Source organism: Phocoena phocoena, chromosome 10 (genome assembly GCF_963924675.1).
Source record: "Phocoena phocoena chromosome 10, mPhoPho1.1, whole genome shotgun sequence".
NCBI lineage: Eukaryota > Metazoa > Chordata > Mammalia > Artiodactyla > Phocoenidae > Phocoena > Phocoena phocoena.
Window position 1 is genome coordinate 22765048 of NC_089228.1, and position 13548 is coordinate 22778595.

Below are 13548 nucleotides of genomic sequence, written 5' to 3' on the forward strand. Positions count from 1 at the left end.
TTCTCTTCTGCCCCCTTGACCTTTGCCCATGGTGTTCTCTTGTCTCAAAGTACTTACTCTTCATTCCTCTCATACTCTACCTGGCCTCTTCCAGACTGTCCTTCAGATCCTACGCTAAATGTCACTGCGTACACGAGGCCCTCCCTGACCACCCAGTGTAACATGAGTCCTGTCCTATGATCTCAAAATACCCAAAGTCTCCCTCCCCTTCATAACCGATATCATGGTTTACGATTTCGGATAATGGATACAGAACATTTTTTGGTCTGTTTTAGAAAAATCTTTCTTGTCAGCCTAGCTACTGGACCACACTCAATGGTTAAAAGAGTGCCTAGCACAGAGTAGGCTTTCAAGAATATATTGTTTTATTCAGCAATCTGTCAATATTTGCCTGTCATTAAAAGGAGTCAGGATAACCTTAAAGAAAAAAAAAAACTGAAGTTTTGATTCTGATCACATACTAGCTGCATAATTTGGTACAAGTCTCTTTTACCTGTCTGAGCCTCACTTTTCTCATCTGTAAAATGGGATAGGTGTTACCTACCTCACATGTTTACGGCAGAATCCGATCTGGTAATGAATGAGAAAATACTAAGCAAAGTACGTACTGTGGGACCTCAATAGGTTTGCTGGCTCCAAAAGATATTTGATGGTAAAGCTGTAGCCCCAGTGATTCTCCAGATCTTTGGTACTCTCAGTTTTCTTTTCGGTAAAATGGGGATAAAAATTATATCCATCTCATATACTACTTATGTGTTAAATGTGTTAATATATGTAAAAAAGAATACTGCCAACCACCTGATAGATACCTAGTAAACATTAGCTATTGTTGTATTTGTGATTATTGTTAATCTTTCAATTCTTAAAGATTATGAACACTTTTCTGGGGAAAGTGCACATTCTAACAAAATTCTGTAAATAGTTGCAGAGTTCACAATTCTCCTGTGCTGTCTCTATATGCTGCAGGTTACCCTTTGCCATTATCTGCCTTTGAGGCCAAATTCTAAAGAAGCAGCTTAGTCGAGGACTTACCTAAAATTATGTCCCAGAATTGTGTGTGTGTGAACTTACCTGACTGAGCTTGCCTAACGTTCATTAGATTCTGAAAAAGATTATGTTCCCCAAAAAGGGTTTTAGTTGGGATTTTTGTTTGTTCATTTAGGGTTGAGAGGAGCTTGATAAATACCAAAGGCTGTAGCTTTTCTTCTTTGGAAGTTAATTCTTTACTTTTAATTGTGGACTGACATCTGCAGCCAGAGTGTATTTTGCAAAGCCAAATACATGCAGACATTTGAAAAACCTGCATTTGGACTGCCCGGCCACCTGCACAGCTGCCAACAGCTGCCACCACAGACTCCTCCTTGGGAGTAGCTGTCTGGGGTCCAGGGACCTGTGCAGTGGATCTGGCTCCATAACTGCCTTGCTAGATGATCTTTCCTTTTGTGAAACAGTAAATAGCAACCCTTGTAATCCTCCGCCGAAAATGTAGAAAAGCCTGCTCCTGAAAGCACCTAGGAATCTTCTGGGAGAGTTTCGGATTCGTAAATAGACCTAGCACTGACTTTTTAAAAATATGCCCTTTGCCAGGGGGGAAAAAAAAGACTATTAAAAAGTTTCTATTGGTATTGTCATGGAGCAGCAATTAGGGGTTGTAATAATAAATGAACACGTGAGGCACACATTGAAATTTTGACACGCTTTATAAGTGCCAAGTAATAATAATGATGTCACAAGGCTTTCATTTTCAAACTGTCTTAATTTCATTCTCAGTTTGAGATTGCAGATTCCAGTAGTTAATTATTGGCCCAGAGTGAAACCTTAAATCAGATTTCCATTAAAGTGCATGACTGAAACAAATTACTTTACAGGAGGACAGAATGGCATTGTCTCTGGTGGTGTGGGGTCTTCCCATCACTCCTGGTGGTGATTTCCTCTTGGTGCTCCGTGATACGCCACATGTCCTAAATGATCCCATGTCCCTGAGCTACACAGCGTGTGTACTTCTGTGTCTTGCTGCTCTTGTAAAAATTCTAACTTCTTTGTTAGTATCAAGCTCTTTTTCTCCTCTCTCTCTCTCTCTCTCTCTCTCTCTCTCTCATTCTCTGTGTCACATTCTCTTATGCTCCCTCTCTCACTGCTGGTCTTTCTCACTGTCTCTCGTGCTCTCAGATGGTTGCTCTGTATTTCTCATCTCATGTTTGCTCATGCATTCACTCTTCTCTCTGTCCCTGTCTCCCTTTCCCATCACTCCCCCTCTACCCCTGAGGGAGACTTTCAAAGCTTGTCTTCACCCAGCTCTGGGAAAGCAAGGAATAAGGCAAAAGAACCAAGTTCCCATCCCTGGCCTCTAGTGCCTGCCACTCTTCACCTCATCTGGATTTTCTCAGGTTGCTTCCCCATTCAGCCTGTAGGTCCTGAATGAACTAACTTGGGTGACAGCTCTGCCTTCATCCTGGCTGCCCTCTTTTACCTAAGTTCCTGCTCGCTCTTTCTCTTTGTCACCTGGAACATCACTTCTTCCAAAAGGCCCCTCTCGCTACAGCAGTCTGTACCACTAGTGTTGCCCTGGTCTTAGCTCCGTGAGACTAAGGAGCCAGGATTGTAATTGCCAGTTTGCTGGTCTGCCTCAAACTAGTCTTTGAACTCTTTGAGGGCAGTGATGACATCTTATTCATCTCCATCTCCCAAGCACTAAACTCTGTGCCTGGTTTGGGAGATGGCCATTAAGTGTCTATTGAAATTAATTTCATTCACTCTTGAAACCATTATTTATTAGGTGATTACACTATGTCATGGATTGTGCTAGCTGCTTATAAAAAAAACTCCTGTTGTAGAGGAACGCAAAGGTGACCCACCCAGGGTGTTGTATCTTGGGCATGGGGATACAGGGTGAGAGGTGAATATACTACTTTGGAGAACAGTTGTCCTTTTTTCAGCACACCTAACAAAGCCACCTATTCATCCACCATTGGAAAAGAGGGCTTTTCCTTGGGTTCAGTACCAGTTGAAGTGGCTGGCTCACTTTTAGGTACACGTTGTTGTATGAAGAGTATCTGTATTTGTCAGATGCTCGTTAAACACAATGAGATAACTGACATGAAGGACTCATGGAAACTGTTACTAAATGAGGCAGTACCAGAATCACAGCTCATATCTGACTCTTGCTCCAGGGTATACATCTACTGAGAAGTATTGGATCACAGGGCCAGGGGCATCTTCCTGCCTCTTGTGCCTCACTCCTGCCTATGTGGATGACTTCACATATGTTTGCTGTGTGTGGTGTGCCTACTCTATAGAACAATCATACTGTTTTAGATGGATTAAATAGAATAATTCACCCTAACTTGATGACACAGAAAAGCTTCACTGAGAAGTTGTTGACATCTGAACTCATCCCTAAGGAATGTGCAGGTTGCACCATGGCAGAGGTATAGAGGAGCCACTATGTTACTTTACTAGAAAGCTTAGTTCTTCTACAGAAACTGAATGAGCCTCAGCTCTTTCTGAGTTTCTCTCTTGGACCCTGTGGAGTCATTATTGCTCTTGAGTGGTTTTTGTCTTCCATTGTTCTGGCAAGCTCCTCTCCATCCCACAGCTATTTGAAAACTACTGCTGTACCAGGCCTCAATACTAACAGCATTTAATAGCCATCATTAGAAAGCAAGCTTCTACTTACCAGTCAGCCTGCTGTGAATGGTAATGGGAGATTTCTTTTTTGGGAGTAGCTCCAGTGTCTAATTGGTTTGGAAAATATTGCTCATTTATTTTATTCTTAAAACATTACCTTTTTACTGAACTTCAATAAGTTTGTGTTTCTGTTACATTCATATTCAACATAGCTGCAGTCTACTGAAAGGTTTTCTTATACTTGCTGTCTAGGTAACCTGTCCACTTTCACCATAGCTTGTTGAAATAAATGCATGTGTAAATATCCATTAGGTACCTTACAGGCATGTAATAAGCATCTCACATGTCTTATTTAGGCCTTTCAACAACTTTATGGACTACGTACTATTACTCCCATTTTGTAGGTGAGGAAACCACGTTTGAGGCAGGGTGTGGCCCTTGCCCAAGATTCCAGCTCTAGCAGCTGGCATGAATGAAGAATCAGTAGGCAATCTAGAGCCTGACTTTGAGCCTTACCACTGCTACTTGTTAGCTATGTAACACTGGGACACATCATGTGAATTTTCTGAATGGCTCTATCAGCTATAGAGGGCTATCCATCACTCACTCTACTTACTGTACTGTAACGCAGGGATCAAAATTAAAAATGAGGGTTCATGTAATGGCACTTTTTAAAGAGTTAAGTGCTGAGCAAATGTAAGGTATCCTTTTCTCATATATTTTGTGTAGTTAATTTAGCATATTGAAATAATGGGATTTAAAAATGGCATGCAGCACACACATATATGCTTTGCAATTAGTGTAGCATAATTTAATTGTGACTCCATTGTTGGAATTTTGATGCCTCCAGCTTGATGAATAGCTGTTATCTGTGGGTGTTATCAATTAATCTAGGTAATGAATTCTCTTCATTATCTCGTTCTTCATGTTAATTATACAGGATTTTCTTATGACTATTTATCAAGTCAGGGCAAGTACAATTTTTTTGGCCCACATGCCTTTTATTATGGAATATGTATAAACAGGTTAACATGATGGGTTTAAATTTACATTTCTGAAAAATTCTAGTCAGTGGCTTGACTTTTCTTATATCCTTGTAGTGTGAGCTTGTATCTTTTTATTTTGGGGGTCTTTTTTTTTTTAATCAAAAACGTCATTATCTAAGATAATTAAGCTATCTCTGACTTTTGAGAATATACCTCTAGCATACCAAAGAGGTATTAAGGAAGCATAGAAAAATTGGAATTTTTACCTAATAATACAAAACAACAAATAATTAATGTTACTAGTTTTGAAATATTTTATGAGGTACCAGGACAGGTAAAAATTCAAGTATAAGCCATGGAGGGAAAAGACATAACTACATGAAATTTTAAATGTCACTATGCATAAATAACATCCATTACATCTTAACATATGTTACATCTTACAGAAAAACCCAAACGAACTTTCTGGCCAGCCCAATGTAAGACACAGCAGAAGACAGTGTATAAGAAATGAGTGGTGACTGAATTCATTTTGAATTCAGAGAAGTGATTGATAGGATAATCTGGGTTAATATGGTAATGTTATATATTGATATTTATTAATTAAATACTAAATTTTAACTTCAACATTTTCTGGGTCTTGTTTTATAGTTCCTATTCTGTTTTTTTTTTTAAGATGATGATTTTAATTTTCTCTGTTGTTTAGCCAATTATTTGGGGGAATGTTGACTGTCAGCATTTTCATGGGCACCTTCCTATTTTTTATTTCAGGTTGAAGCCATCCTAGTCAATATTTTTGGCGGAATCGTCAACTGTGCCATCATTGCCAATGGGATCACCAGAGCCTGCCGGGAGCTGGAACTGAAGGTGCCGCTGGTGGTCCGGCTTGAAGGTAAGTTACTGTAGATTTCCACAGTGCCAGTACCCGCCTTCTTCAGGATCAGGTGACCAGCATGTTCTGCATTCACAAACTTCCTGAGACAAACATTAGGAAACACTGGATTACATAAGATGAAGAAATGCAGTACTTCTCTGAGCTTTTAATCTGCATTGCAGCTCTCCAAGAATGGCACATGTTATGAGTCTCCGAATTTTGCAAACATATTCCAGGGTGGAGCCCTTTTATTATGAATCATATCATGAGATTAGTGTTGTGGGGAAAACACTCTTAGAAATGCTGCTCCAAGAATTTTTCATCATGAGACACCAAGGGTTCTCAAACTTTTTGGTCTGAGGCCTCCCTACTTGTTAAACTTGAGAACCCCAAAGATCTCTTGTTTATTTTGGGTTATATCTGTCGATATTTATTAATTTATTTAACTGATTATAAATTAATCTGGTAAGAGGAATAACTACTGGAACTTTTTAAATACTCACTTTTTAAATAATAAACTTTTAATTTTTGTATTATATATTTTACATGTAAGTATATAAACTATATAATTTATGAAGAATTACAAATATCTTTTTAAAATTTTAGTAAGAATAGCAGCGCTGTTTTATGGCTTTGCAAATCCCTTTAATATCTAGCTTAATATTTGCTTCTGCAACAGATCTGTTGCAATATGCTGTTTTGGTGGAAGTATATGAAGAAAATCTGGCCTCATAGAGCTATGTATCTGGAAAACAGAGCAGTTTTTAATAATCATTTCATATAATTCTGAATATTATTCTTTGATACTACACTAAAACCTGTAACAGTGTCTTTATTACAGATAGGTTTTAACATAGAATCTGAAACTATTTCAATGAATTTTTTTTTTGAATTTTTAAAAATTATTTATTTGTTTATTTTTAACATCTTTATTGGAGTATAATTGCTTTACAATGGTGTGTTAGTTTCTGCTGTATAACAAAGTGAATCAACTAATACGTATATGTATATCCCCAAATCCCCTCCCTCTTGCGTCTCCCTGACACCCTCCCTATCACACCCCTCTAGGTGGTCAAAAACCACCGAGCTGATCTCCCTGTGCTATGTGGCTGCTTCCCACGAGCTATCTGTTTTACATTTGGTAGTGCATATATGTCCATGCCACTCTCTCACTTTGTCCCAGATTACCCTTCCCCCTCCCGTGTCCTCAAGTCCATTCTCTACGTCTGCGTCGTTATTCCTGTCCTTCCCCTAGGTTCTTCAAAACCATTTTTTTCTTTTTTTTTTATAGATTCCATATATATGTGTTAGCATACAGTATTTGTTTTTCTCTTTCTGACTTATTTCACTCTGTATGACAGACTCTAGGTCCATCCACCTCACTACAAATAACTCAATTTTGTTTCTTTTTATGGCTGAGTAATAGTCCATTGTATACATGTGCCACATCTTTATCCATTCATCTGTCGATGGACACTGAGGTTGCTTCCATATCATGACTATTGTAAATAGATCTGCAACGAACATTGTGGTACTTGACTCTTTTTGATTTACGGTTTTCTCAGGGTATATGCCCAGTAGTGGGATTGCTGGGTCGTATGGTAGTTCTATTTTTACTTTTTTAAGGAACCTCCATACTGTTCTCCATAGTGGCTGTATCAGTTTACATTCCCACCAACAGTGCAAGAGGGTTCCCTTTTCTCCACACACTCTCCAGCATTTATTGTTTGTAGGTTTTTTGATAATGGCCATTCTGACCAGTGTGAGGTGATACCTCGTTGTAGTTTTGATTTGCATTTCTCTAATGATTAGTGATGTTGAGCATCCTTTCATGTGTTTGTTGGCAATCTGTATATCTTCTTTGGAGAAATGTCTGTTTAGATCTTCGGCCCATTTTTGGATCGGGTTGTTTGTTTTTTGATATTGAGCTGCATGAGCTGCTTGTATATTTTAGAGATTAATCCTTTGTCAGTTGCTTCGTTTGCAAATATTTTCTCCCAATCTGAGCATTGTCTTTTCGTCTTGTATATGGTTTCCTTTGCTGTGCAAAAGCTTTTTAGTTTCATTAGATCCCATTTCTTTATTTTTGTTTTTATTTCCACTTCTCTAGGAGGTGGGTCAAAAAGGATCTTGCTGTGATTTATGTCATAGAGTGTTCTGCCTGTGTTTTCCTTAAGAGTTTTATAGTGTCTGGCCTTACAGTTAGGTCATTAATCCATTTTGAGTGTACTTTTGTGTATGGTGTTAGGGAGTGTTCTAATTTCATTCTTTTACATGTAGCTGTCCAGTTTTCCCAGCACCACTTATTGAAGAGGCTGTCTTTTCTCCATGGTATATTCTTGCCTCCTTTATCAATAATAAGTGCATAGGTTTATGTCTGGGCTTTCTATCCTGTTCCATTGATCTGTATTTCTGTTTTTGTGCCAGTACCATACTGTCTTGATTACTGTAGCTTTGTAATATAGTCTGAAGTCAGGGAGCCTGAATCCTCCAGCTCCCTTTTTCTTTCTCAAGATTGCTTTGGCTATTTGGGGTCTTTCGTGTTTCCATACAAAGTGTGAAATTTTTTTGTTCTAGTTCTGTGAAAAGTGCCATTGGTATTTTGATAGGGATTGCATTGAATCTATAGATTGCTTTGGGTAGTATAGTCATTTTCACAGTGTTGATTCTTGCAATCCAAGAACATGGTATATCTCTCTATCTGTTTGTAGTATCTTTAATTTCTTTCATCAGTGTCTTATAGTTTTCTGCATACAGGTCTTTTGTCTCCTTAGGTAGGTTTATTTCTAGGTATTTTATTCTTTTGCTGCAATGGTAAATGAGAGTGTTTTCTTAATTTCTCTTTCAGATTTTTCAGCATTAGTATATAGGAATGCAAGAGATTTCTGTGCATTAATTTTGTGTCCTGCTGCTTTACCAAATTCACTGATTAGCTCTAGTAGTTTTCTGGTAGCATCTTTAGAATTCTCTGTGTATAGTATCATGTCATCGGCAAACAGTGACAGTTTTATTTCTTCTTTTCTGATTTGGCTTCCTTTTATTTCTTTTTCTTCTCTGATTGTTGTGGCTAAAACTTCCAAAACTATGTTGAATAATAGTGGTGAGAGTGGGAAACCTTGTCTTGTTCCTGATCTTCATGGAAATGCTTTCAGTTTTTCACCATTGAGAATGATGTTTGCTGTGGGTTTGTCATATATCGCCTTTATTATGTTGAGGTAAGTTCCCTCTATGCCTACTTTCTGGAGGGTTTTTATCATAAACGGGTGTTGAATTTTGTTGAAAGCTTTTTCTGCATCTTTTGAGATGATGATATGGTTTTTCTCCTTCAATTTGTTAATATGGTGTGCCACATTGATTGATTTGCCTATATTGAAGAAACCTTGCATTCCTGGGATAAACCCCACTTGATCATGGTGGATGATCCTTTTAATGTGTTGTTGGATTCTGTTTGCTAGTATTTTGTTGAGGATTTTTGCATCTATATTCATTAGTGATATTGGCCTATAGTTTTTTTTGTGTGTGTGACATCTTTCTCTGGTTTTGGTATCAGGGTGATGGTGGCCTTGTAGAATGAGTTTGGGAGAGTTCCTCCCTCTGCTATATTTTGGAAGAGTTTGAGAAGGACACATGTTAGCTCTTCTCTAAATGTTTGATAGAATTCACCTGTAAAGCCATCTGGTCCTGTGCTTTTGTGTATTGGAAGATTTTTAATCACAGTTTCAATTTCAGTGCTTGTGATTGGTCTGTTTATATTTTCTTTTTCTTCCTGGTTCAGTCTTGTAAGGTTGTGCTTTTCTAAGAATTTGTCTCTTTCTTCCAGATTGTCCATTTTATTGGCATATAGTTAGTAATCTCTCATGACCCTTTGTATTTCTGCAGTGTCAGTTGTTACTTCTCCTTTTTCTTTTCTAATTGTATTGATTTGAGTGTTTTCCCTTTCTTTCTTGATGAGTCTGGCTAATGGTTTATCAATTTTGTTTATCTTCTCAAAGAACCAGCTTTTAGTTTTATTGATCTTTGCTATTGTTTCCTTCATTTCTTTTTCATTTATTTCTGATCTGATCTTTATGATTTCTTCTGCTAACTTTCAGGTTTTTTTGTTCTTACTCTGATTGCTTTAGGTGTAAGGTTAGGTTGTTTATTTGAGATGTTTCTTGTTTCCTGAGATAGGATGGTACTGCTGTAAACTTCCCTCTTATAACTGCTTTTGCTGCATCCCATAGGTTTTAGGCCGTCATGTTTTCATTGTCATTTGTTTGTAGGTGTTTTTTGATTTCCTCTTTGGTTTCTTCAGTGATCTCTTGGTTATTTAGTAATGTATTGTTTAGCCTCCATGTGTTTGTATTTTTTATAGTTCTTTTCCTGTAGTTGATATCTAGTCCCATAGCGTTGTGGTCAGAAAAGATACTTGATACAATTTCAATTTTCTTAAATTTACCAAGGCTTGATATGTGACCCAAGATACGATCTATCCTGGAGAATGTTCCATGAGCACTTGAGAAGAAAGTGTATTCTGTTGTTTTTGGATGGAATGTCCTATAAATAGCAGTTAAGTCCATGTTGTTTAATGTGTCATTTAAAGCTTGTGTTTCTTATTTATTTTCATTTTGGATGATCTGTCCATTGGTGAAAGTGGGATGTTAAAGTCCCCTACTATGATTGCATTACTGTCAGTTTCTCCTTTTATGGCTGTTAGCATTTGCCTTATGTATTGAGGTGCTCGTATGTTGGGTGCATACATATTTACAATTGTTATATCTTATTGGATTGATCCCTTGATCATTATGTAGTGTCCTTCTTTGTCTCTTGTAATAGTCTTTATTTTAAAGTCTATTTTGTCTGATATGAGAATTGCTACTCCAGCTTTCTTTTGATTTCCATTTGCATGGAATATCTTTTTTCCATCTCCTCACTTTCAGTCTCTGTGTGTCCCTAGGTCTGAATTGGGTCTCTGGTAGACAGCATATATATGGGTCTTGTTTTTGTATCCATTCAGCCAGTCTGTGTCTTTTGGTTGGAGCATTGAATCCATTTACATTTAAGGTGGTTATCGATATGTATGTTCCTATTCCCATTTTCTTAATTGTTTTGGGTTTGTTATTGTAGGTCTTTTCCTTCTCTTGTGTTTCCTGCCTAGAGAAGTTCCTTTAGCATTTGTTATAAAGCTGGTTTGGTGGTAATGAATTCTCTTAGGTTTTGCTTCTCTGTAAAGGTTTTAATTTCTGTGTCGAATTGGAATGAGATCCTTGTTGGGTAGAGTAATCTTGGTTGCAGGTTTATCCCTTTCATCACTTGAAATATGTCCTGCCACTCCCTTCTGGCTTGCAGAGTTTCTGCTGAAAGATCAGCTGTTAACCTTATGGGGATCTCCTTGTATGTTATTTGTTGCTTTTCCCTTGCTGCTTTTAATATTTTTTCTGTGTATTTAATTTTTGGTGTTTTGATTAATATGTGTCTTGGCGTGTTTCTCCTTGGATTTATCCTGTTTGCGACTCTCTGTGCTTCCTGGCCTTGATTGATCATTTCCTTTCCCATATTAGGGAAATTTTCTACTATAATCTCTTCAAATATTTTATCAGACCCTTTATTTTTCTCTTCTTTTTTTGAGACCCCTATAATTCGAATGTTGGTGTGTTTAATGTTGTCCCAGAGGTCTCTGAGACTGTCCTCACTTCTTTTCATTCTTTTTTCTTTATTCTGCCCTGTAGTTGTTATTTCCACTGTTTTATCTTCCAGGTCACTTATCCGTTCTTCTGCCTCAGTATTCTGCTACTGATTCCTTCTAGAGAATTTTAATTTTCATTTATTATGTTGTTCATCATTGTTTGTTTGCTCTTTAGTTCTTCTAGGTCCTTGTTAAACGTTTGTTGTATTTTCTCCATTCTATTTCCAAGATTTTGGATCATGTTTACTATCATTACTCTGAATTCTTTTTCAGGTAGGCTACCTATTTCCTCTTCGTTTGTTTGGTCTGGTGGGTTTTTACCTTTCCCCTTCATCTGCTGTGTTTTTCTCTGTCTTATCATTTTGCTTAACTTGCTGTGTTTGGGGTGTCTTTTTCACAGGCTGCAGGTTTGTAGTGCCTGTTTTTTTGGTGTCTGCCCCCAGTGGGTAAAGTTGGTTCAGTGGGTTGTGTAGGCCTCTTGGTGGAGGGGACTGGTGCCTGAGTTCTGGTGGATTAGGTTGGATCTTGTCTTTGTGGTGGGCAGGACTGCATCTGGTGGTGTGTTTTGGGGTGTCTGTTAACCTATTATGTTTTTAGGCATTCTCTCTGCTAATGGGTGGCATTGTGTCCCTGTCTTGCTAGTTGTTTGGTATTGGGTGTCTAGCACTGGAGCTTACTGCTCGTTGTTGAGTGGAGCTGGGTCTTAGCATTGAGACAGAGATCTCTGGGAGAACTCTCACCAGTTGATATTACGAGGGGCCGGGGTGGGTGGTCTCTGTTGGACCAATGTCCTGAACTGGACTCTTCCCACCTCAGAGGCTCAGGCCTGATACCCGGCCAGAGAACCAAGACCATCAGCCACATGGCTGCTAGTGTTGGAGGGTCTCCTGCAGAGGCAGGGAGCAGCTGTGGCTCACCACAGGGACAAGGGCACTGGAGCAGAAGTTCTGGGAAGTACTCCTTGGTGTGAGCCCTCCCAGAGTCCACCATTAGTGTCACCAAAGAGCCTGTAGTCAATGAACTTTTTATGCTCTGTGATATTGAAATCTATTGGTCTGTCTTGCACAGTAAGTGGATTTTACACGTGCATGATTTAATCATACGGAAAATTTTGGATTATGCAGATCTTCCAAAGGTTAACACATTTCAACATACAATATCAAAAAATTTACATCTGTTAATATCACACCATTATCAGAAAAGCTTCTAAGTTTTGAGAAGCTGTCAAGGTGGTAGATGCAATTTTTCCAGAATTCTGATTTTCATTTGAAAATACAAATTTTTCTTATAATCCATAGAATGCTAGGCTGCTGTCCTTGAAGTGGCAGACTTACTTCACTCATTTTTGAGAAAATGTCTGCCAGGTGTCTAAGTCTGAACAACCATAGTGTGTTCTTCACTCTTCCATGGAAAAGTGGGTGGTTTAGCTCTCTACTCAAACAGTTATACAAATACTTTGCCTCAGAACAACCGTCATAGTTCAGTATGCAGCAGAGTGCCTTTTGTATGCTTCCCATTTGATCACACAGAATATTAGAAATATGTGTACTCAAGGGTTGAGATTTAATACAATTAATTTTTATTGTTTTTTTTTACTGTTCACTACGAACATTCTTACTTGAAAGTGGCAACTTTTCCTTGTGAATGTGAGGTGGTGAAAAATAACATGAATAACTATTACAGATTCATGCTGCTTGATCCCATGGTCACATGCCCACAGTTTTACCTACATTTACTTTTGCTTCATCAGGGCAGATTATTATTACTACTACTACTACCACCACTACTACTACTGCTCCTACTTTAAAAGTAGTTCTTACATCAGGGACCTCCCCCAGGGTTCTGTAAGCCGCACTTGGAGAACCACTATAGTAGAGAAGTGAAAATAGACAGTTTAATATTGAAACTATGCAAAAGTCCTGTCCACATCGTCAACAGATTCAGATTACAGAGCAGCCCCTTGCATAGACTTCTGGAGTATCATTTTGGGGACAGCTTGATTTCTCCAATTACCATGCTGGTGCCGTTATTCCCTAGAGTCCTTCTCCTCAAGATAAAGTCTAGGGATATTTTGACCCTACTGTGTAGCCCCGTCTTCCTTTGAAGTCAAGCCTCCAGAACAGCTGCAGTCCATTTTTCTCTGTTTGCTTCTTTCTTTGTATCTCTTTCTTCTCTCACTCTCTGCCTCCCTGAGATTCTCCACCTTACAAACTTAGATGTGCACCATATGGACTTAATAGAAGTAATGATCACAAAAGAAAAATGAAAATAGGAGGGGCTCCAGTTGCCAAGGTTTAATATGGACATTAAAACATATGATTGAATTAAAAGTTCTTAAAAATGTAAATGCAACATAATCGATCCAATTAAAAATAATTTCAGTGAAAGGAAAATGG

General features: G+C 38.2%; 1 protein-coding gene across 2 annotated transcripts in view; it reads left to right on the forward strand.

The window, feature by feature from the left end:
- Positions 1-13548, forward strand: part of SUCLG2 (succinate-CoA ligase GDP-forming subunit beta) — a 262478-nt gene that overhangs the window by 230689 nt on the left and 18241 nt on the right. For both annotated transcript variants that reach the window (XM_065884508.1, XM_065884509.1), the window contains one exon: positions 5385-5505. In XM_065884508.1, coding sequence (XP_065740580.1) covers positions 5385-5505 — 121 coding nt within the window. The remainder of the gene's footprint in view (positions 1-5384; positions 5506-13548) is intronic.